Source organism: Amblyraja radiata, chromosome 16 (genome assembly GCF_010909765.2).
Source record: "Amblyraja radiata isolate CabotCenter1 chromosome 16, sAmbRad1.1.pri, whole genome shotgun sequence".
In the NCBI taxonomy this organism is placed as follows: Eukaryota; Metazoa; Chordata; class Chondrichthyes; order Rajiformes; family Rajidae; genus Amblyraja; species Amblyraja radiata.
Window position 1 is genome coordinate 32,261,438 of NC_045971.1, and position 25,485 is coordinate 32,286,922.

The 25,485-nt window shown below is 43.5% G+C and overlaps 1 protein-coding gene across 3 annotated transcripts in view; it reads right to left on the minus strand.

Moving 5' to 3' along the window:
• Nucleotides 1–22,228, minus strand: part of grn (granulin precursor) — a 48,723-nt gene extending 26,495 nt beyond the window's left edge. For all 3 annotated transcript variants that reach the window (XM_033035413.1, XM_033035412.1, XM_033035414.1), the window contains exons 1-7: nt 22,084–22,228; nt 18,070–18,198; nt 15,032–15,181; nt 14,538–14,765; nt 7,794–7,872; nt 2,214–2,323; nt 1,624–1,771 (exon numbers count right to left, since the gene is read on the minus strand). In XM_033035413.1, coding sequence (XP_032891304.1) covers nt 1,624–1,771; nt 2,214–2,323; nt 7,794–7,872; nt 14,538–14,765; nt 15,032–15,181; nt 18,070–18,198; nt 22,084–22,224 — 985 coding nt within the window. In that variant the 5' untranslated portion in view covers nt 22,225–22,228. The remainder of the gene's footprint in view (nt 1–1,623; nt 1,772–2,213; nt 2,324–7,793; nt 7,873–14,537; nt 14,766–15,031; nt 15,182–18,069; nt 18,199–22,083) is intronic.
• Between the last annotated feature and the right edge of the window lie 3,257 nt (nt 22,229–25,485).

Below are 25,485 nucleotides of genomic sequence, written 5' to 3' on the forward strand. Positions count from 1 at the left end.
GAGCCAAACCAGACCATGATGGAGAAGATGAGGACAGACCCTGTGATGGCAGTATAAAACTGGACTTTTATTTCATTGCCTGTGGCAGATTGTGTTTTCTCCGCTGCCGCAGGACATACATCCTCTGTTTGACTGACTTTTTGACTGTGGAGACGATGATGGCCTCCCATTTAAGGTCCCTGGAGATGATGGTTCCAAGGAACTTAAATTACCACAGATGTGACTGTAGTGTTGTTGATGGTGAGTGGGGGGAGCTCTCCTAAACCCTACAATAAATTCCACCGTCTTAAGAGCATTGAGCTCTAGGTTGTTGCGATGGTTTGGGGCATCAACTGTGTCACTTCCTGTCTGCAGGCATATTCCTCGGAAACAGGGCCTTTAGCCTACCGAGTCCACCCCGACCAGCAATCCCCGTACACTAGCACGATCCTACATACTAGGGACAATTTACAATTCTTACTGAAGCCAATTAACCTACAACCTTGAATGTCTTTGGAATGTGGGAGGATACCGAGCCCCCAGAGAATACTCATGCAATCATGGGGAGAACGCACTACCTCGGTACAGAGAGCACCCGGAGTCAGGAATGAACCCAGTTGTCTGGCACTGTAAGTCTGGCACAGCTCTACCACTGCCCCACCGTGCCACCCTGTGGAGTGGGGTATCTACAAACTGGAAGCTCAGCATATTTACAGAAGTGTTTTGCAAAGTAGTCACCCACTAGGTTTGGTTTCTCACCAGTGTAAAATCTACCTTATTGTGAGCAGTATACAAACTGGAGGTAGTACAAATGAGTTGCTGCATTATTATGGAAGTACATTCGGTGTTCTTAGTGATGGGAAGGGCAAGTAATAATATCAACAATTGCATGGCCAGGAGAGTGGCTCTTAATGGAGACTAGACCAAGTCCAGACGTGTTGGGTCCGTTCCACCAATGCAATATTCCACCAAACTGCGCACGTTCAAAGTTGTGCCGTTGTTGGCTGAAAATAAGTTAAAGTTAATAGAGTGAATAGAGGACCCATGGAGGCGTTTATAAAGTAGAAGGAAACTTTCCCGTGGAGCCGTTGGATCCCAGATGTGAGGCCAGGCAACTTTATGTGGAAAAAAAACCATGGCGATTTAAAAAAAAATGAAATTCGGGATCCCCTTGTGACGTCATTCGCGGCTGACGGGCAGGGCAAGTGGAAAAGTGATTTTTGTAACAGTATTTTTGTAAAGTTTAAAATGTGCATAACTTGCAAAATATACCATCAATCTGAATGAAACTTATTTCATTTACATCGCAGGATAATGGTATGGTGCACCAAAAATTGTAGCGCTATCGTGTACCGTTTTTGTGGAGTTTTGGGATCTCACGCACTCGCACGCAAACAAACAAGATGAGAGTTTTAGTAATGTAATATAATATATAGATGAAGCAATAAGCCACAACACCCCAGAAGGAGCATACCCTGCTGAACAAAAAATTGAAGTTGTGTCCTGGGGTGGCTCGTGTTGTAGTTCAACTTATTCAGTTCATCTCACTGAAGTTTTCATATTAGAACACTCAAAGAAGTAATGAGATCCATTTAAAATAAAGTATAATTTAGGGTGTGAGAAACAGTAATAAGAATAAAAAACCTTGTGTGTTTTTCATGGCAAATCGTCTGCGGGCTGGAAATTTTGTCCACATTTCCATCACTCCATACTCAGACAAACACTTGGATTGCTTCAGGTCGCACTTGGTATCTGAAGGACAACAATGCAGGTGGTCCTCACAGCATATAGCCTGTACATGCAAAATAATAGGGGAAATGAAAAATACAGAAGCATATTCAAATCCACGGACAAAATATTTACATAGAAAAAACGGAAGCTGCTAATACAAACCCATTTTTAATAATACATATTCTATAGTCTGCAAAAATAACTATAGGACTCAGAAAACACCATCGGTTCATGGAAATCCAATATTTAATCTTGCAATCTCTCTGCAAATTTTGCAATAGTTAGGGCTCAAATTGTTAAGTGTGTTGAAATCAATTTCATAATTCACATCACGTGGTCCAAACTTTCAATTTATGAATCTCCACCATCTCTACCATAGACCTCTACCATGCTACTGTTATAATTACAACACTTGGCCTTTGCATTTAATTAAAATGTTCAGCAGTCTACTGTAAGAAATTATTATTGGAAGTTTAGAGTCTTCCAGTAAACTTGACTAATACCTTTTCCAAAGGGCAGCATCCCCATTGCTGATCCGAAAGTTGGCAACATGTGGACCCATCTGGACACTCTGATTCCCCGTCCGGGCAAATAACCGCCTTCATATTTTCAGCTATGAACAAATCTTATTTCAGTAATTGGAAACAAATAAGAAAAACTCAAAATACAAATGAAATGTTGGAAATAATGAGGTCAGGCGTCGTCTGTGTTCTCACACCAATGACTTTTTGATGGAGCTTGGGGGGAAAGTTAGAACTCAAGCATGCTTTAAGTTGGAGTGAAGGCATGCAGAGAGGAAAGGACATAACTGTGATAGAGTGAGTGACAAGTGGCAGGGTGCTGGTGCCCACAAAGAGTGCAAAGAACCATCAATATCTGGGAGATGATGAATGAGAGCACGGGAGAAATTGAGAAGTGCAGGACACAAATAAAAATGATTAGCTCAACAACTCACAATGGCTCCTCGCTCAAGAAAAAGTAAGATTGCTATGTCACAAAGTCAACCAATTATTTACAATAAAAATCAATAACGATCATTGCTCAGCAGTTACTCCAAAAAAAAGGCCCAAGGCAAGTCTGGTTCCTTATAATTAGTCACAGTTGTTTACAATTAACCTTGCACTAGTCTCATGCAGAGCAATGAAGATTCCTTATAACCAATCCAACTTAATATCATTTTCCATTCGTAACTCAAGCTCATCTACAAGCACTTCTTTAAAATCAATAAATGAAATAGCTTCCATCATTTATTCAAGCTACAGATCACAATAATTGGAATATTTTGCAACCAATTTCAAATTTATGATCTCTGGTTACTAACCCTCTTGCCAAAGCCCATGATCTTGCTTTAACTTGTCAAAATCCATCAACCTGTACGATGCCAATTAACAAAGAGGGAACAGAGCATTACAGACCAGTTGCAGAGAGGTTCACTGTGGAGCATTCACAATGGCAAATTGCGTGTGGATATCACATGACAAGGTGATTCCACTACTGGTAAAGACTGCATGGACACCAGGCAGAGTTAAGGAAGACAGGTAGTGTAGGAATAGTCTGAAAATGGGTAATGACCCTAAAGTTCACCTACCTATTTTCTCCAGAGATGCTTCCAAACTGGCTTAGTTACTCTAGCATTTTGTGTTGATGCTTGGTGTAGGAATACCATAGCTATCCCCGCTCTAAATGATGGACTGCTGTGGACACTGATAAGGGATGATGGATTTCAGAGAAAGGCAGCAGCAACCACGTTTATGCTGCCATAAACTATTGCACAATAGGGAGGACGAGTCAGAAAGCTGTAGTGATTGAGGATGCAATCTTAAACTAATAGATGGGAGTTCCTTTGGTCACGAACGCAACTTCAGGAACATTCCCAGGATGGCAGGACTGACATATGATGAAAGAATGGGTCGGCTTGTATTCACTGGAATTTAGGATGAGAAACAAATATGGAATTTAGAAGGATTATAGAAACATATAAAATTCTTAAAGGATTGGACAGGCTAGATGCAGGAAAAATGTTCCCGAAGTTGGGAGAGTCCAGAACCAGGGGTCCCAGTTTAAGAATAATGGGTAGGCCATTTAGGAATGAGATGAGGAAAAACTTTTTCACCCAGAGAGTTGTGAATCTGTGGAATCATCTGCCACAGAAGGCAGTGGAGGCCAATTCACTGAATGTTTTCAAGAGTTAAGATTTAGCACTTAGATTTCCAGCTAAAGGAATCAAGGGATATGGGGAAAAAGCAGGAATGGGGTAATGATATTAGATGATCAACCATGATCATATTGAATGGCAGTGCTGGCTCGAAGGGCCGAATCACCTACTCCTGCACCTATTTTTCCATGTTTCAATTAAACTAGTTAAAAATTGACAAGGTCCTACAAACAATACAGGGAGGTAAAAGGCAAGTTGAAAAGGACTCTACAATTTTAGGATTACCTTGGACGTCACAAACCAGTATGATGAAATGTAAAAATATATTAAATGAATGTTGGGCTGGAGTGGTGGCATCGTGAGGAACTGATTCCAGGGACACATTTGTGGGGAGGTGAGACCATGTAGTCCGTGCCGAACACATAGTCTCCCCTAGTCCCATATACCTGCGCTCAGACCATAACCCTCCATTCCTTTCCCATCCATATAACTATCCAATTTATTTTTAAATGATAAAACGAACCTGCCTCCACACCTTCACTGGAAGCTCATTCCACACAGCTACCACTCTCTGAGTAAAAGAAGTTCCCCCTCATGTTACCCCTAAAACTTCAGTCCCTTAATTCTCAAGTCATGTCCCCTTGTTTGAATCTTCCCTACTCTCAGTGGGAAAAGCTTTTCCACGTCAACTCTGTCTATCCCTCTCATCATTTTAAAAACCTCTATCAAGTCCCCCCTTAACCTTCTGCGCTCCAAAGAATAAAGCCCTAACTTGTTCAACCTTTCTCTGTAACTTAGTTGCTGAAACCCAGGCAACATTCTAGTAAATCTCCTCTGCACTCTCTCTATTTTGTTGACATCCTTCCTATAATTAGGCGACCAAAATTGTACACCATACTCCAGACAACCAGTACAAAAGTATGCTGGGCAGGATTAGACCAATGGGTGTTAAGTGGTGTCAGCTGGAACGGTTAGAACCAGGGCAAGAGGAACTTGAGCAGGGACATAGGGACGGGGAGCGAAGAAAACCAGTAGAGAAGTGAAAGACAAAAGCAGAAGTGAAAACGCAGAAAACATGTGGAAATGTGCAAACAGGGCCACAATACAAAAAAAACACTAAAATGATTCACGAGATTGAAAAGTCTAAAGGCTTTTTTAAATGTACAATAAGATATGAATTAACAGCACGGAGGTATAAATGGTATAATATTGTTGTTTATAACTGAGGTCTGGTTGGAGGATAACCAGGATTAGGAAATGAATATTGAGGAATATTCAATAAGAAAAGGAAGTTCATGATGTTGGTAGAAAAGGAGGAACTCACTGCATGACGAGGTTGGATGGAAAATTGAAAAGCAATCAGTATGGGTGACCATAAGAAACACCAAGGGCAGGAAACATTGGCGGGGGTTATCTACAAGCTCCCAATCACTCGTAGTGATGTAGAGGATGGAATTAAATATGAAATATGAAAGATTAGTGTAATAAAGGGTACAGCTGCAATCAAGACTGACTTTAGTCGATGTAGACTGGTCAAACCAAACTAACACTGATGCCAAGGGTGTGCCCTTAGCATCAGCTGCTGCCTCACAACACCAGAGACCCGGGTTCAATTCTAACTTCGGATAGAATACTCTTCACTTGTCTGATGTGAAAAACTTCAATAACACGCAAGAAGGTTGACATCAGGACATAGCGACTTGCTTGGATAGGTAGCCCATCCACAACCAGGCACTCACACAACTACTGATGCACAGTTGTGGCTGTTTATACTGCAGGATGCACTGCAGTAACTCACCAAGACTCCTTAGACATCTTCCAAACCCACATCCTCCACCAGCTAGAATGAAGTGGGCTTCAAAAGAATGGGAATACCACCAGCTTGATGTAAGCTGGTGGCATTCCAAGGCACGCACATTCCTGACTTAGAAATATCATTATTCCTTTAAAGTTACTGGGTCAAAATCCTGGGACTCTTCCTGAGCATTGGAACTTGGATGTAAGTGTAGATGGTTGGTTGGTAAATTTGCAGATGACACCAAGATTGCTGGAGTGAGGGACTCCGAGGAAGGCTGTCCTAGTATATAGCGGGATATAGATCAGGTACAGAAGTGGGTGGAGAAGTGACAAATGGAGTTCAATCCAAGCATGTGTGAGGTCTTGGACTTTGGGAGATCAAATGCAAGGGGGAAAATATACAATTAATGACATGCCCCTTAACAGTATTGATATATAGAGGGATTCTAGTGTCCAGAAGTGGCAACAGAAGTAGATTGAGTGGTAAGGACCGCATGTGGTATGCTCGCCTTCATTGATTGAGGCATTTAGCATTCAGATCTGGTCGCCTCAAAACAAATAGGATGTGGAGGCTTTGGAAAGGGTGCTGAGGATGATTACCAGAATGATGCTTGGGTTAGAGGCTATTAGATTCGGGTCAGACATACTTAGATTATTTTCTCCGGAACATCAGAATATGCTGGAGACATGATTGAAGTATATAAAATTGAGAGGCATGGATAGGGTAGGCATAGAACCTTTTTCCTCAGATGGAAACTCAAATTCTAGAGGGCATCACTCTAAAGTGAGAAGGGCAAAGTTTAAAAGTAGATGTGTAGGGCAAATTTTCATCTTTACAAAGGCTTGTGGGTGCCTGGAACACGCAGCCAGGGTGGTGATTCAGGCAGATACAACGGTGGCATTTAAGAGATACTTGGTTGGGCATATGAATATGTAGGCAAATGAAGAAATGTCAATTATGTGCATCAGAAGAGTTGGTCTTGGCATCATGTTCAACAAGGACATTGTTGGCCAAAGTTTCTAGATTCTAGATCTGTAGTTCAGCCAGCTTCTGTGGAGCAAACCTGACAGACCACATTTCACTTCACCGTGAAGAAGGATCCCCAAAATATCATCTGTGCATTTTCCCTCCACGAAGTCTGCCTGGCCAGCCAAGTTCCTCGAGCAATTTTTTTTTGCTCAATTTCTTCTGGGCTCTGCCTTACACAGGCCTATCGTTTGTGTAGGAAGGAACTGCAGATGCTGTTTAAACCAAAGATAGACGCAAAATGCTGGAGTAATTCAGTGGGACAGGCAGCATCTCTAGAGAGAAGGAATGGGTGACATTTTGGGTCAAGACTGAAGAAGGGTCTTGACCCAAAACGTCACCCATTCCTTCTCTCCACAGATGCTGCCTGTCCCACTGAGTTATTCCAGCATTTTGTGTCTATCTTTGGCCTGTCGTTTATGTTCCTTCACATCTACAGTCTTTTTTTTTGAAACTGAAAATAAAAGTTAATTGAAACACATTAACTGTTTACACTCTACCATTTATGCTGTTTGATCTGCCAGGTATTTCCAACATTTTGGTCTTATCTTCAATTAACTTTCAGAATTGCTAGTTTTGCTATAGTTGCAATGACGTCACTGGATATTGCACAAGGTATTGCTCTCCTGACACACGGACTCAGTGCTGACATTTGAGCCTGTGTTTAAATGCAAACTAGAATTGTTGGTGAGGAAACATGCCAAACCATTGGTATTTAATCCCATGGGACTTCCACCCTGTTCCCATGACTCACCATCTTTTAATTCTGACACTGCCCCAGTGCATTAACCAAGGTTGAGAAATGTTAGGAGGCAGTTCATTGCACAAGACTGCATCCAGAATGACCACTGGGCCAAGGACAGACAGGACTGGTGATTAGGGAGTGAGTCAGATGACCCAGCCTGCAGTGGTTGCCAATAACTTAAGGCTTTTGGAACAGTGATATAATTCACAATAAAACATAGCTTGAAATTCATCCAGCAATGATAATTGAAAACATATCCATTCTGGCTTGAACAGAGAAACATGATGTTTGAATATATTGGAAAGGCTATAATGACTGGAGTCTAAATACTTGCCAGGATCAATCTTGTAGCAACTTACCAATGGGTTTGATGCAGGTTTTCCGTGCCTTATCACACTGGAAGCCCTTTGGACAACAGCGATCACCACAACATACAGCCTGTAATGAGATGGAATTGGGGGCAACTTCAGGAAAGAGTGCAATGGTTAAAAACTAAAACAATATTTCTTCCATTCAACCTGATAGACAAAAAAGTTAACAAATAATATCTAGTGGTGTCTGTTTTATGTACAAAGGATGCAATATTGCAGGCTGCATTAAAATATATATTTAAAAAATCAACTATTGACAGCATAGATAAAACTAAAGTTGTTAAAATTAAACTAAAACTAATGTTCTCATTTCACAGCCAAGTGAACCACTGATGGGTAGGTTGGGGCAGTCTTTTAAAAGTTATTGTGTATTGAACAGGTACATGAATAGGAAGGGTTTAGAGGAATATGTGTAAAATGCAGGCAAATGGCATAGATGAGAATTTTGTCAGCATGGACGACTTGGGCTCCAAGGCACGTTTCTGTGCTGTATGACTATGACAACCAAGCAGGTGGAAAAGAGGCAAGTCCAGAAATTATAGCAGTACTGCTCTTTTAAGGTGATCGTAATCTAAATCCATTTCCTTCATTCCTCAAACCTGACAATGGGCCTGGTTTGCAGAGGAAATTATTTTATAACAAGTAGGCAATGATATGGAATGAGAATCTTGCGAAAGGTCTCCAATTGCCTGAACAAAGGACTTGGGAGACATTTCAGCTTCTTTAGCTCGTGATCTCAGTCACGTCAGATGTTCTGCCCAAACAAGAAGAGTTTCAGGCTCAATGCTGATGGAATGTGAAGTGTGGGTTGGCTTTCCTGTTCCTTTCTGAAGGCAAAAATGACAAAGGCTTATAGCTAGTGCAGTAATAGCTAGTGACAATCCAAGACTTGAAAGACCAATAATACCCATGTTAAAAATATCCTTTGCATATTAAAAGTCAAATCCTTCATCAGTAATAGTAGCTTAATGTTATAATCTGCATATATTATTTGTTTCCAAGCTTTTCTGAAGACCACTAATAGCAATGTCTGGTTCAAGGTGCAGAATGCCAGAGTGCACAACAACACAACTGAATACAAATAATAATAATAATAATAATAAATTTTATATTTAATGGGCGCCTTTCATACAAAATCTCAAGGACACCTTACATAGTAAAACATATAATCAGAATAAAATAAGTAATAAAGACATCACAGACACAAATTAAAAACAGAATTCATTCCAAAAACAGAAAATCAAAAACACAGTGTGAAGAGAGAGCAGCGGCAACCAATTCGTGCCAGCGTCCACTCTCTCTTCACGGCAGCCATCTTGGACACAGACTTACAGGATTACATTAGACAAAAAAATCATCCCCCCACAATGGAAACCACTGTGGAGGAAGGCACAATGTCCAGTCCCCATCCCCAGTTCACCCCAAAGTCAGGCCTATTGAGGCCACCGCAATTGCCTCTACGGAGGCCCGATGTTCCTGGCCGTTCTCACCGGGTGGTCTTGCCCCGGCGTCGGGAGAGTCCTCTCAGCGGCTGGGCCACCTGGAACGGCCGCTTCCTAGCTTGAGACCGCGGCTTCCGGAGCCGACAAGGACGCACCGGTTTGGAGCTCCTAGGCTCCCGATGTTAAAGCCGGCGCCGCCCTCTCCGCTCCGCAGACCCGCAGCCCGGGGATGTTGCTCTCGCCGGTCCAGCTCACCAGAGCTCCAGCGCGTCGCTCCAGCGCGGCGACCCAGGCAAGGGATCGCCCGCTCCGCTCCGCGATAGCGCTCCAACACTGTGCCGCCACCGAGGCCAAGCTGCTGGGCGGTGCCCGGCAGGAAACGGCGCTCCAAGCCCGCTGGTAGGCCACGAGGACGGGTCAGCGGGCAGCCTGGAGAAAAAGCTGCCACACCGACCAGGTAGGGACCTAGAAATAAAGTTGAGACCTACCCCCCACATTAAAAAGTCCATATCCCCTACAAACGAAAAACAGGACTCACTAAAAACTATAAAAAAAACGAATTAAAACGGACGGCTGCTGGCTAGCAGCCGTTCACCAAGATGGCTCCTCCTCCCAAATAGCTGAATCTGCTTTTCCTACATCTGAATGAGACTCTACTTGAATGAATGAATCTCTTTATTGTCATTGCACATGGTACAACAAAATTTAAAAGTCAATCCCACGGTGCTATTCACAAGAGCAATTTTAAATATATAAGAAAAGGTAAAAATATATACATATAAAAAGAAATTACAGATAAATAACAATAGCAGCTGAGGTAGAACCATTCAGTTGAATGTGAGTGTTATTTCTTATTTTGCATTGTTAAGTTCACGTATGGCTATGGGGTAGAAGCTGTCTCTGAGTCTGTTTGTGCGAGTTTTGAAAGACCTGTACCGTCTGCCAGAGGGCAGCAGGTGGAACAGGTTGTGTCCAGGGTGGGAAGGGTCCTTCAGGATGTTGGTTGCCCTGCCAAGGCAGCGAGAGCTGAAGATGTCCTTCAGGGAGGGCAGTGGGCTGCCAGTGATTTTTTGTGCGGTGTTGATGACCCTTTGAAGGGCTCTCCTGTCCGCTGCAGAGCAGCTGGTATACCATGTGGTTATACAGTACGCCAGCACACTCTCGATGGAGCAGCGGTAGAAGGACACCAACAACTTCTCCTCCAGGTTGTTTTTCCTGAGGATCCTCAGAAAGTAGAGTTGCTGCTGGGCCTTCTTGACCGCTGTGGTGGTGTTTGTAGTCCAGGAGAGATCCTCCGTAATTAGTGTGCCCAGGAATCTGAAGTCTGAGACCCTTTCCACACAATCCCCATTGATGAATAGGGGTTTGGGGGCTGCACTGTTCTTACGGAAGTCTATGATAATTTCCTTTGTTTTTGTGGTGTTTAGGATGAGGTTGTTGTCTGAACACCACGCTGCCAGTCTTTGGACTTCCTCCCTGTAGGCCGTCTCATCTCCTCCTGAGATACGTCCAACCGCAGTCGTGCCGTCCGCAAACTTGACGATGGTGTTGGTGGAGTGGGCGGGGGCACAATCGTGGGTGTAGAGGGCGTAGAGGAGGGGGCTCAACACACAGCCCTGTGGGGAGCCGGTGCTGAGTGTGATGGGAGTGGAGAGGTGATGGCCCAGTCTGATGGTCTGGGGGCGGTTAGACAGAAAGTCCTTGATCCAGAGGCAGATGGGTTGGGAGAGTCCTAAATCCATGAGTTTGGTGACCAGTCTGCTGGGGATGATGGTATTGAAGGCGGAGCTAAAGTCAATGAAAAGCATCCTCACATAGCTCCCCTGGTGTTCGAGGTGGGTCAGTGCAGTGTGAAGGGCAGTGGCGATGGCATCCTCAGTGGACCTATTTGCTCTGTAGGCAAACTGGTGTGGATCGAAGGTGGGCGGGAGGCTGGCTTTGATGTGCTGCTGGACCAGCCTCTTGAACCACTTCATGATGACTGGTGTGAGAGCGACCAGTCGGTAGTCGTTAAGACCGCTGATAACAGGCTTTTTTGGTAGTGGGATGATTGTGGCAGACTTCAGGCACGGTGGGATGATGGATTTGGACAGGGACAGGTTGAAGATTTTCGTGAAGACCTCGGAGAGCTGGTCTGCACATTCCTTCAGAACCCTTCCTGTCACGCCATCCAGGCCGGCAGCCTTCCTCGGGTTCACCGCCCTGAGCACCCGCCTCACTTCATGCTCCTGCACAGTGAGGGTGTAGTTGTTGTTAGGCGCTGGTGGGAGAATGGTGACAAGCTCTTCTGGTTCTGCCTCGAAGCGAGCAAAGAAGCAGTTCAGCTCCTCTGCCAGTGAGGCGTCGCCGTCGGCCGACGTGCTGTTGCTGGGCTTGTAGTTGGTGATGTGCTGGATGCCCTGCCACACCCGCCGTGGATCGTTGTTGTTAAAGTGGTCCTCTATCTTCCTCTTGTGGGCCGCTTTGGCATCCCTGATGCCTTTCTTCAGGTTGGCTCTAGCAGCGCTGTACAGGGCTCTGTCGCCAGACCTGAAGGCGGTGTTGCGGTCCTTGAGGAGAGTTTGGACCTCTTTTGTCATCCACGGCTTCTGGTTGGGGTACACCCGGATGAGTTTGTCGACGGTGACGTTGTCAACACAGTTCTGGATGTAAAAGAGTACCGTGGATGTGTACTCCTCCAAGTCCTGATTTCCAAAAATGTCCCAGTTTGTCCTTTCAAAGCAGTCCTGTAGCTGTGAGGAAGCTCCTTCAGGCCAAGGTTTAACTGTCCTGGTGGTGGGTTGAGCTTTTCTCCTGAGGGGGGTGTATGCTGGTGCTAAGTGAATGGATAGGTGATCCGACTGGCCTAAGTGTGGTAGCGGTGTGGCTCTAAACCCCTTCTTGATGTTTGAGTAGGCCTTGTCTAATGTATTTTCTCCCCTGGTTGCACATTTGATGTGTTGTTCAAACTTGGGGAGAACTGATTTTAAGTCTGCGTGATTGAAATCACCAGCTATGATTTGGGCTGCTTTGGGGTAGGTGTTCTCTTGTTTGCTGATAGCGCTATGGAGGTAGCCTAGGGCTATGCTAGCATTAGCATCCGGTGGGATATACACAGCTGTAACTATGACCACGGTAAACCCACGTGGAAGGTAGAAAGGCCTGCATCTAACTATCAGGTACTCCAAATCAGCAGAACAGTGTCTGTCTATGATTGTGGTATTTGTGCACCAGTTGTTGTGAACATAGATGCATAACCCCCCTCCTTTGGTCTTTGTTTCTATCCCAGCGAAATGCTGTGCGGCCTGCTAGCTCAATGGCTCCGTCCGGTACAAGTGCGTGTAGCCACATCTCTGTTATTAACAGAATGCAACTGTCCGCGATGAATTTGTTTGCGGCGACCTGTAGTCTTAGTTCGTCCATTTTGTTGGTGATAGATCTGGCGTTGGTGAGAATGATGTTGGGTAGCGGTGGTTTATGTGGTTGTTGCCTTAGCCTAGCGAGTAGTCCGGACCGGCGACCACGCTTTTGCTTCCTGTGCCTCCTCCGTCTACGGCGTTTACTGGGGCCGACAACAATCCACGGAGAGCCCGGTGTCCTGGCTATCTCCTCCGGTATGTTGCGTGAATGCAGAAAAACACACTTAACTGCCTGTTTACACTGTAATCCGATAATCAGAAGATCCTGTCGGCTGAAGGTGAGATTCGCACGACAAAACGTAACATTGTCAAACAGACATACAAACAAAAACACACAAAAAAAGCACCGAAAGGGAGAGCTTCGAGCCGTTGCGACTGTGCGCGCCGCCATCTTGTTGTTGTGTGTAATACTTGCTGTGTAATAAAGCGATATTTTGCAACATATTTGAAATTCTCTCATCACAGGAGCTCCTGAACATTGACAGCTGAGTGTTTATCTGCTAAGTTCAGCATTAAGCTTCAATAATTGAAGATGTTTTGATGAGCAGTCCAAAGCAAGGCACATTTTTCGAGGAGCCAGAGAAAAGGTCAGCTAAATACCCAGACATAAGCTACCAAACGTTGGCAGTTAGGTGTTTGAAATCATAGATAGAGAAGCATAAAAACTAATGATTCATTATGACCCCAATACATGGTCGGGCTAAATGGCTAATTTCTCAGCCAGATTTCCTATGAATTCCTGTCAATAGAGATGTTTGACCAAGTCAAATGCGAGAACATCAGAAAAAACCCGGAGGTGCATTCTTCATTTTGTATCATTACAGAAAAGTAATTGTCCTGAACTAAGTGAATCTGCCAACAGTTGGTAAACATGTTCACTGGCTGCAAAAGAGAGCAGCTTCAATGCTCAGTTTCAGGCCTTAAGTTGCAGGGCAGTTTATTAAGCCTATGTTGGAGAGAAGAATGAGTTCCACCTTCAAAAACACATACGCCCGTCCAACTTGCATGTCCTTGGCACGCTAATTACGCGACCTCGTGGTCGCGTTGAGCCGCGACGGTCCCGCGAAAGTCGTGCGCAATTTCATTCGACCGCACAGCCGTCTGGAGCGCGTGACGTAATTTGAAGATGGACACAAAATGCCGGAGTAACTCAGCGGGACCGGCACCATCTCTGGAGAGAAGGAATGGATGATGTTTCGTGTCGAGACTGAAGAAGGGTCTTGACCCAAAACGTCATCCATTGCTGAGTTACTCCAGCATTGTGTCTATCTTCAATTTTCTTGGCCCCGCTCTGGGTGTAGAAGTGGGGGCGGATCTGGACCTCAACGGCCGTGAGCCCCAGGCCGAGTTCGACGATCGTTTGCCTGTTTCTGCTGCTGTTGGAGGTGAGACGTTGCGTCGCGCCAGGGTCTTGGACCTGTCCCACTTTGGCCGTCAGTTATGCGACAGGCCATTGGCGCGCAAAGATTTCGTTCGCTACAAAAATTTCGGAGCCCCGAGCGATGTCGCACACAACTACATACCCCTCCACGCTTCTCAGTGGGACTGGCCCCGCGCGGCCATACGATGCCCGTGCACCTCAACATGACGACAAGGACACGTAAGTGGGACAGGCCCTTCACTCATCCTCTTCTCCCTTTCTCTGGCATTTCCCATAATTTAATTCTTAACTTTTTCCCACAAGATACGATGAAAGGTCTTTGGCCTAGCACACCAATTCCTCACAGATGGTGGCTGACCTACAGATTTGTAGCATTTTGCTTTCACATAAAATAAAAAATAAAAACATTCAGTGTCAATATATGTATGGAAAGTTAGTTATGAATTATAGGTGCTGTATTGGTACTTGCTTCAAAGAGAAACCATAAAAGGTAATTTCATTCAGGGCTTACATTTTTCATAGGACAGCATCCCCAACCAAAGTCTGTAGAGGTACAACAGGTATATCCCTCAGAGCAAGACATGTTCCCACAAAGCTCACTCTCAGCAGTACGCAGGTTTCTGACTGCAGAAACCAATGGTAATTCTTCATCAACTTCAGTCCTTTTGCATCTGGCCTTGGCTAGATCACACTCGTATCCCTTTGGACAACAATGCTCCCAATCCTTGCATATGGTTGCCTTAACAGAAAGGAAAAAAATTAAAACCAGCATTTTATATTAAAAAAACCTCCGACTAGATAAAAGGCTACGAGCAAATTTATGAAAAATTAATATTCTGAGGTTCTACAAAAGCATTTACTCATTTGAACTCGTGTTCCATTATGTTTTACTTGCATTAAACTGGTGACAGCAAGTAATGGTGCAAAATGTTCAGTGAAAAAGCCATTGTGGTGTGCACAAGATAGTAATCATGAAGGAAGGACATTAAAACAAAGCAATCTTACATCAGTGAGTGGGCAACAGCCGTAGACTCCTTTAGAAGTAGGCATGCACGTGTACTCAGGCGGGCATTCAGTATTATCCAGACACACATTTTCAGTCACTGCATTCGTTGTTCCTGCTTGCACAAGTGGGGTGGTTTCGACTTCTTCCCACTGGAATTAGAGAGACAAGATATAATTTCTCATTCATTTGAAAGCTTTTTTGTTCACCACGGTCTATGTGGGGAAACATTTTCTAACCTCTTACCTCGACGGAGATGCGATTTTTTTCCGTATCGTATCTCCTTCCGCACTGCGGCCTAACATTGAGGAATTGGCGGCATTTGCTGGAGACCTTCTTCGAGAAGCTCCGCCGCGGAGTCTGTGGGCTTATCAACATGGAGCTCGCAATCCCTTTTCCAGGGATCAACCTCGGAGCTCCACCGTGGGTGCTTGCGGACTTTAGCATCACGGAGCTCGCGGTCAGAGACCGACTTAGGGGACTCCAAGACGGGGGAGTTTCGACCGCCCCGATGCGGAAGTTTCGACCACCCCGACTGCGGATGGTTTGACTGCCCCGACCGCGAGAGAATAAAGAGGAAGAAGTTTGGACTTCTTTGCCTTCCATCATAGTGAGGAGTGTGGGGAATCCGCTGTGGTGGATGTCTATGTTAACTTTTATGTAATTATGTGTCTTGTTGCTTTTTTTTCCGTATGGCTATATGGTAGTTCGCATATCACTGTACCTTATGGAACGTGACAATAAAAGACATTTGAAACCTTTGATTTCTCTGCAAAATAAAAGAACTACAGTACTCCGACTAATCAGTCAACAAACGTAGATTGCAGATGGTGAAGATGGTTGTCAAACATTGCAGCAGGATCTTGATCAGTTGGGCAGTTCAGCTGAGGATGGAATTCAATGGCGAGAAATGAGACGTGTTACATTTTGGGAAGATTAACATGGACAGGACCTACACAATGAATGATAGGTCTCTTGGGAGTGTTGTAGAGCAGAGGATCTAGGAATGCAGGTTCATAGCTTTTTAAAAGTGGCACCGCAGGTAGATAGGATGATCAAAAGGCTATTGGCACATTGGCCTTCCTCAGAGTATTGACCATAGAAGTTTGGAGGTCATGTGGCAGTTATATAAGATGTGGGTGAGGCCACATTAAGAGTATTGTGTTCAGTTATAGTGAACATGTATTGTGTTCAGTTAAAGGGATCATGTTGGAAAAATGTTGTCAAGATGGAAAGCGTGCAGAAAAGATTTACAAGGTTGTTGCCAGGATACAAGAGATACAAGATATATTTATTTGTCACATGTGCCAGATGGCACAGTGAAATGTGATCACCATACAGCCATACATTAAAATAAAGAACACAACACACGATAGATTTAAACATAAAACATCCCCACACAGCAGAATCAAAAGTTTCCCACTGTGAGGGAAGGCATCAAAGTCAGTCTCTTCCTCGATATTCACCCGTGGTTGGGGCCTCCGGAGCCCTACGCAGTCGCCGCTCCGGGCAGCCCGCCGCTCAGGCCCGCTCGCCGGGATGTTGGCTCTCCGCCGTCGGGACTGGAGGCCAACCTCAGTGGCTTGGATCTCCAAAACGGCCGCTTCCCACCAGAGTCCGCAGCTCCCGACGTCCCCAGGCCGCGCTGGGCGGAGATTCAACACTGGCAGCCCTCGGCAAAGGGCCCCAGGACTCCGCGATGTCGGTCAGTGCCGCCCACGTTGGGAGCTCCACGAACCACAGCTCCATAATGTCAATGCTGCAGGCCCAACGCTCCGGAGCTCCAAACGGCAGTCCAGGTAGGTATCGCCCGCTCCGCGGTGAACCCAGTGCCACGTCGCCGCTGTAGTAGCAGTGGTCCGGTCCCCGGTCTCTGGTAGGAAAGGCCGCTCCGATCCAGCTGGGAGGGAGTGGGGCGAGGACGAGACTCGGAGAAATAGTCGCATCCCCGCCAGAAAGTGACTAAGAAATGGTTTCCCCCTTACCCTTCCCCACATAGAAAAACTAAAGTAACCCCAAAACAAACAGTTTAGACAAACTAAAATTTAAAAAAGGGAAAAAACAGAGTCTGTAGGCAGAGGCGCCTTCAATGCAGCGCCCCTAGTGGTCGTCAAGGGACTCGAGGGCCTGAGCTATAGGGAGAGATTGAGCAGGCTAGGACTATTCCTTGGAGTGCAGGAGGATGAGAGGTGATTTTGGAGCGGTGTACAAAATCATGAAAGGAATAGATCAGGTAGACAGTCTCTTGCCCAGAGTAGGGGAATCGAGGAACCAGAGATCATAGTCTTAAGGTGAGGGGGGAAAGATTTCATAAGAACCCGAGGGGTAATTTTTCACAAAGAGAGTGGTGGGTCTATGGAACGAGCTGCCAGAGGAGTTATTTGAGGCAGGTAATATCGCAATGTTTAAGAAACATTTGGACAGGTACATGGATAGGACAGGATTAAAGGGATATGGGCCAAACATAGGTAGTGTAGGTACCAAAAACTAGTGTAGTAGGTACATGTTGGTCGGTGTGGGCAATTTGGGCCAAAGGGCCCATTTCCCACTGTATGACTCTATAAACAGCTTTTTCTTGAGCAGGGATAACTGGCTTGATAAACTACCGAGATAAGGAAGCTAAATGCTGGGACCAAAAAAGTGCTCAGAATGTCGTCAGGCAAGCTTATTCCTTGCAATTTCAAATAAACCACATGGGAAGACTGTCATGGCTTGTCAAACAATGGCAGAATGTAAGCTAGGTCTGCATAAAAATGAGCTCACATCACATTGTCTTAGACAGAAAATTGTGAAGCGGATATACCTGGAGAAATAAAATGATTAATAAATAATTATTAATTATTAAGTCCTCAAGCCAGTTCAACAATCTAGAATACTGAAAAAGCAAAAAAATTGAAATGAAAGAATTTGTAATACCATACACTTGACCAAAATGTAAAAAGTGTAATTTTGGCTTGAAAATTACTTAATTTATTTCGTAACACAATTTAATGAAATTTCTGTTGCTTAATTTACAGCATAGAACTTAATCTTGATTTACCAGGGTAGTGCTGATTGCTGGGACTTTCTCCATCCAGGGTACGGTAGTCACACCATTGCACCTTGAATGCTCTGTATCACAGGTAGTATTTTCAGGACAGCAGTGCAACATATCGGAACAACAAACTGCCTGCAACAGAGAAATATGCAATCTTGAGTGGAAAATACAAAACCTTACGCTTTGTAGACAGTCTTAACAAGTAAGCGATTCAATCCATATTAAGTTATTTTGACTATAAAATGGCACCAGGGATTTTTATGCATGAATACAGAGTCTATATTTCAAATAATAATCACCCCAAACTAAACCCATGTAGTCCCCCTGCACAAATTAGCTGAAGTAGATTTGCAGTCCATTTCTAACCTCTCCCTGCAGTTAATCATTCTGGTAAGCCTCCTCTGCACCCTTTTCAAAGCCTCCACGTCCTTCTTGTTTTGGGGCGACCAGAACTGCATGCAATACTCAAATGTAGCCTAATCAAAGTCCGAAAAAGCCACATCATGATATCCTAACTCTTATACTCAATGCCTTGACTAACGAAGGGATGCAAATTATATGCCTTCTTTATCACTATCTACTTGTGTTGCCACTTTCAGGGAGTTATGGACTTGGGCTCCAAGATCCCCATGTATTAATGCTGTTAAGGGTTCTTCCTTATTCATTTGTTTTCCCATTACATTCGATCACACAAAGTGCAACACTTCATATTTGCTCTGATTAAACTCCATTAGCCATTTCTCTGCCTATTTTTATAACTAATCTGCAGCATATGCCGCTGTATAATTTGACAGCCTTCCAAGTCCACAACCCCAGCAATCTTAGTGTCATCTGCAAACTTACTAACCAATTTATCTAAGGTTATGTCAGAGTTATTTATATATATTAGAAATAGAGGTCCCTGCCGATCCCTATGGAACATCACTGACCACATACCTCCAGCCACAATATTGTCTTTTCACCACAACCTTCTATCAGTAAGCCAATAATGAATCCATACCACCAAGTTACTCACTGTTAAACCTGTGCACCTGAATCTTTTAGATCAGCCTACCATGGAGGACGATGCATAGACAACATCCACAATCCTACCATCATCAATCACATTCATCACCTCTTCAAAAAAAAAACTCGAAGTTAGTAAGACACAACCTGCCATGGACAAACAATGCTAACTATCCCCAATTAACTTATTCTCTTCCATATGGGAGTAATGTACTCCACACCGATCTCACTGATCTCCATCTTGGTAAAAACAGCTGCAAAGTACTAATTTAGTACCCCGTCTATGTCCCCTGACTCCAAGCACAAATTCCATCCTTTATCCTTGAGTTTGTACTGTTTACCGTTGTTTTTAATGTTAAGTATAAAAAAATATGGGATTTTCTTTAATCTGATTTGCCAAAGCCATTTTGTGGCCACAATCGTTTGAATCTTTCCTCCTTGCTTTATAATCCTCAAAGGCTGTCTGATTTTATCTTTTAAAAACGTGTTTATGCTTTCTCATTTGACCAAATTTACGACCTCTTTGGTTACCCAATTTTCCCTTACTTTGACATCCTGATCCCTCTCCTTAGTGGAACTTGTCACTCTTGATCAATTGCCCTTTAAGCAATTCCCACACGTCAGATATGGACTTGCCCAATAACAACTACTTCCAATGTAACAAACCTCCTGCTCAATAACATTGCAATTTGCCTTGCTACAATTCAGTACTTACCCACATGGTCCAGCCTTCAAATTAATCTTAACAATTATGGAGTTGCGGTGTTCCCAAAATGCTCTTCCACTGAAACACCAGTTACCTGGCCAAGCTTGTTCCCTCAACACAAGTCTGAAGAAGGGTCTCGACCCGAAACATCACACCATTCCTTCTCTTCAGAGATGCTGCCGGTCCAGCTGAGTTGCTCCAGCATTTTGTGTATCCCTCAACATAGGGTACAGGACTATCCACATACTGCTTCAAGAAACCTCTTGGATACACCTAACAAATTCTGCCCCATCCGAGCAAGACCCAGTGGACATAGATGAAGTTTGGTCACCCACTAAGACAACCTTGTCCCTTTGGTATCTTTCAGTAATCCCTCTACATATCTGTTCCTCTATTTCCAATTGGCTATTGGGAAGCCTATAGTACAATCCCATTTGAGTGCTTGCACTTTTCCTCTTTTTGAGCTTGGTCCACTATCTTCTCAGCAGATAAACCCTCCGCCATGTCCTTTGAGTGTACCATGATATTCTTCATGGTTAGTGAAGCAGCGCCTCCATCTCTTTTCCCTCCCTCTCTATCACATCTGAAACATTAAAACCCTGGAACATTGAGCTGTCAGTCACATCCCTCATGCAACCAAGTTCCCAGAATGGCCACAACATCAGGCCTAAGCACTGATCCACACTAAATTAATCTGTCCCCCCCCCTCCCCCAGAATACTCCTTAAATTATATGAAATAATTCAAATATGATTCATTAACAATCAAGCTTTTCAAAGCACATCATTATTGGGCTTTGGGGAGCGATGGCAAATGTAGCATTTTGAGTTGAGTTTAGTTTATTGTCAAGCGTACAGTGCAAAGCAAAAGCTTTTTTCAGCGGAAATACAATACATGCTTACAATCAAGCTATCTACAGTGTGCAGATACATGATAAAGGGGAATAACACAAATGTTTTCTTTCTGGGTCCTTGCTTTTGAGGACAAAGCCTCTTCTAGCAGAAAAAAAAAAGCAATGGACTAAAACAGTGCCCTCATGTGTCAGGCCTAAAAGGCTTTAAGCTTCAATTGTGCTTACTGAAGCTTTTCAAAGTTGACTTAACTTTGTTATTAGATAGTAGGGAAAGGTAGTAAGGGGATAAACAAATATATATATATATATCCATAAGCTATGGCTCTGGCGGCATAGTAAAAAACAGTGAATGCTTAATTCAACTTTAAAAACAAGACTCATGTGTCAGGCCTAAAAGGCTTTAAGCTTCAATTGTGCTTACTGAAGCTTTTCAAAGTTGACTTAACTTTGTTATTAGATAGTAGGGAAAGGTAGTAAGGGGATAAACAAATATATATATATATATCCATAAGCTATGGCTCTGGCGGCATAGTAAAAAACAGTGAATGCTTAATTCAACTTTAAAAACAAGATCTGAACCCAGTTCTCATAAGTGATGACACACCAATTGGCAAGTCATATCTGGAAGAGACAGTTTTCAACTCTCACACATCCACATTTTACAAATATTTGAAAAACCCATGAACAAAGGAGGAAAGAACACCACTATTGGTATATTAGGGAACTAAAAACAATTTAGAAATGTACATGGAAGGAAATGACATTTGAAAAACGTACATTTAAGTTATTTAAGTTTTCTAATTGTTAGGTCACTTTCTGGTTGGAGGCAAACACTGACCTGAAAGCTGCAGACATAAGGTTAGCAAATTATTGACAAGGTCAATTTACTGCAAGCTTTACGAATGTGCAAAAAGGATGCGGGTTGGATTACAACCCGAATGTTTTACACTTGGATATACAAAGATACTTATTCTTAAAACTGACTCGTGGGTAAAGAAAAAGACGAGGGGAATTAAAGCAAATATGTAAACTCAAGATAAAATAAGAAACTGGCATTAAGTTTATTCACATTAAGGAACGCTAAAATAGGCACGCAAAAGTTATGTGGGTTTTGGAAACAAATATACCAACCCCAGGAGTCAAAATCTCAAATTTCTCAGCTAAGGCTATATAAATATTACTGTGTAAAAATACATTACTGTGGAAAATGTCAGACAAAAAGGTGGATTTTCTTCCCTCTGAACCAATAAACTATTGAGTGGAGTTGAGTAACAAATGACCAAGCATCAATTACTCTTTGAACCATTTCAAAATTCTACCAGTTTCTTTAGAGGGGCAAAAACTTTAAAGGAATGTGTAGAAAATTACTACAGGGTACAAGCATTTCAACCCGAGTGGCAAAGCCTGAAGAGTCACTAGAAGCAATTTATTAAAGACCAACAAGTGGAACCTACTTTGGGTAAAGGGCAACAGGCATATGTTCCATCTGGTTTCTTACAGCAGGTTGTGTTATCGCCGCAATCGTGCCCATCTGGACAAATGATGGCTGAAGCCAGGCCAGCAACCAGGCAAAGGAGCAGAAACTTTGGAATCATGACCTAAAACAGAACAGAAAAGTGCACAAATTGATTGGATAATGCCTTTGTCTGCTTATACATAAACTGGATACTTCGTATTGAAAATATTTTCTTTTTTTTCTCTTCATTTTTTAATTTTTGTTAGAAGCAATTGTACAAAAAAAAATGATCGACATAACAGTTATACAATTTTCGTACTACTTCAGTTTTAACATTTTATAAACTAATAACTAGATAGGAAAAAAAGAAGGAAAAAAGGGAAAGAAAGAAGAAAAAAGGGAAAGAAAAAAATGTTTAAAGAAAAACAAGAAAAAAAATTATCCGGAACTAACAAAGGTGTAAAAGAAGCGGAGATACATCCAACTACCCTTCCATACGCCCGTTCACCCGACCCTACCATCGGTTTTGAGTTTGTGTTCAACCATTATGTTGTTGAAGATATTCAATAAAAGGAGACCATATTTTTGAAAATTGATCTGGTTTGTCAGTCAAGACAAACCTTATTTTTTCTAGATGTAGTGTCTCGGTCATTTCTGTGATCCACATCTTCACTATGGGGACTGTTATCTTTTTCCAGAATTTAAGTATACGTTTTTGCGCAGTTATTAAACCGTAGTCAAGAAAAAAAAAATTCTCAAATGAGTATTATGAAACTGCACAAATTTAATCACGTTAGTTGAGCAAATTTATTTAAATCAGGAAAGTATAATTTAGGAGCATTCACCTTCTCTAAAAGGGTACCTTTGACTACTCACTACAAATACTGAATAAAACTACTTCCCCTTCATTCTACTCAAAGCTGAACCAGCTTTATGGATCTTCGCTCAATTCAGTAATACCCAAGTTAATATCCATTTAAATCAATTTATTCAACAGTTCAATGAAGATACAGTTCAGGGACAATGGGCAATATTGACTATGGAAACAAGGGGAAAGTCTAGGTTTCCTCCTGCTCAGAGATGCCCATTGGAAACATGTTTTATAAGAACAAATTTAGGCCCAGCTGAAATGTCATATAATCACAGTTGCTGTTGAGGCTTTACACAAAATAAAAGAGTCGTTGGGATAAAGAATGCAGATATACTAGAAAACACCAGGCTGCTGCAGGATCAATAATTTATCAAAACAAGCTGAAGAGCTTAAGTCACTGCAGTGTGTTTTTTTAAAGGGAAACATCATTTTTGGAAGATGCATCATCAAAAGAAAACCCAGGACAATACATTAGAATACATATTACCAAAACACATACAAGAGATGCTAAAAGTTTAACATGTCAACACCACAGCATTTGACTTAAGGAAGCAATTATTTTGCCTTAATAGTTTGTTGCTCAATGAGATTAAGCATTGACATGCAGCATGATTCAGAACTGCATTTGGCGTTGGCCTGCAAAATTAGCTACCAAAATGCTCAAAGTGGAGTCAGGTCAAAACATTAAGGCTCTTCCCTTTGATTAGCTAGTTGTAAGCTTCTCATGCTGGACATGTACAAGATCAGGGAAGAACATTTGAACAGCCTATAATGCACATCTTAAAGCTTTGAGAGAATTATGTATCTACCTGCACAGCAACGTACGATAATTAGTATGATTGTTCCTTATATATTGGATTGTCACTGAATTGTATGAAACAAAAATGTCACTGTACACATGACAAATAAGTACCATTGAACCATTGAAAAGGATTATTTTGAATTTTAAGATCAAATTCCCTTTTTGAAGGGGACAGTGAATTTTATTTCCAGTCATTGCTTTCCAGATCACTCAATTCTCATTTATCCCCAATTCTTTTGCACTAAAGCCTCAAATTGGTATTTTTTAGTTAAAAGGAAAATTCAATCAAGAAGGGCTTTAATGACAAACCAAAAAACCTGACACTTCCACAAAATAATGTAACACTTTGTACATAGCAAGTCACGACAAATAGCAATGCAATAACCAGTGGACTGAGGAATCCACATTGCCAAAGACATCAGATAGGTCACACCTTTGCTCTTTTTATTTTTGGGATCTGAGGGTCATCTGAGGCCAACATTTATTGCCCATCTCTAACCGCACATTAGATGGCAGTGTTTTTTGAGCCATTGTATTATGGTATTGGATAGGGAGTTCTAGTATTTAGACCCAACAGTGAAGGACTGGTAATGCATTTGCAAATCAAGATGATATGACTTGAGACATGAATCTTCAGATGGTGATGTTTCCCAGGCAACTGCTGCCCTTGACTGTCAGATGGCAAAAAACCCCCCACAGGTTTAGGAAGAGATGCAGAAGCCATGGCAAGTAACAACCTTAAGTTGTACAGGTGCACAACCTTTTATCCGAAAGCCTTGGGACCAGACACTTTTCGTAATTCAGAATTTGTCGGTCTTCGGAATGGAAATTTTTTAGCGTAGATTTTAATGGCTGGCTCAGTGGTAGAGTGCTCGGCTCATATCCGCAAGGTCGCGAGTTTGCGCATTGATCCTGGCAGTTACTCGATCGCGAGTTTGAGTCTTCAATGTCGTTTTTTCTTGCAGAATAAATGTTTGTATGAAATGCAGTGTAGGAGAGGTGTACTGACTGTGTGGGCAGAACTTTGGAAGTGATTGCCCACCAGTCTAAAAAGCCGCTGTGTCTCCCTGTCCCTGGGATAGCAGGGGGCGATCAAACAGCACAATACCCCCTTCCCCCTCCAACTCGAGAGGAATCCGCTCCCCGATGGGCCGCTACAGCGACAAGTGGCAGTCCGCCCACAGCCCGAGCTGCGCCCCCTCATCCACCACCCCAAGAACAAGACGTACCTTGCACACCATCAGCTTCTGCCCCTACGTGTTCCTCTGGAGTTGGAGCGGGGCTGGGCTGGAGTTGCTGCTGGCTGTGGGTCTCTGGGATCTCCGTGCTTGCAGTGGGCCTGGGGGTCGGTGGGCGGCGGTGGGAGCTGTGGACCTACGGACCTACCTCCGTGGAGCTAGCCAGCTTCGGAGCGTGGAGAGCTGCGGGGGCGAGCTGCTGCGACCCGACTCCGGTGGATGGTGACACCGGGAGCTCGCGGGTCTCCGGTGGGAGACTGCTTTGCGGGGCACCGGCAGCGGCGACTTCTCCCGCCCGAATTACGGGGTTGAGAGCAAACATCATAAAGGTTGAGAGTGACCTGGAGGGGGGCCTTACAACGCCCGGCGCGGCTGTAAATTGCCGCGGACTTGCTAGCGCCCGCAGGGGGCTCCAACATCAAGACCGGGGCAGGGCCCTACATCTCCCGGCGTGGCCTTGAGTGGCCGCTCCCCGATGGGCCCCTACGA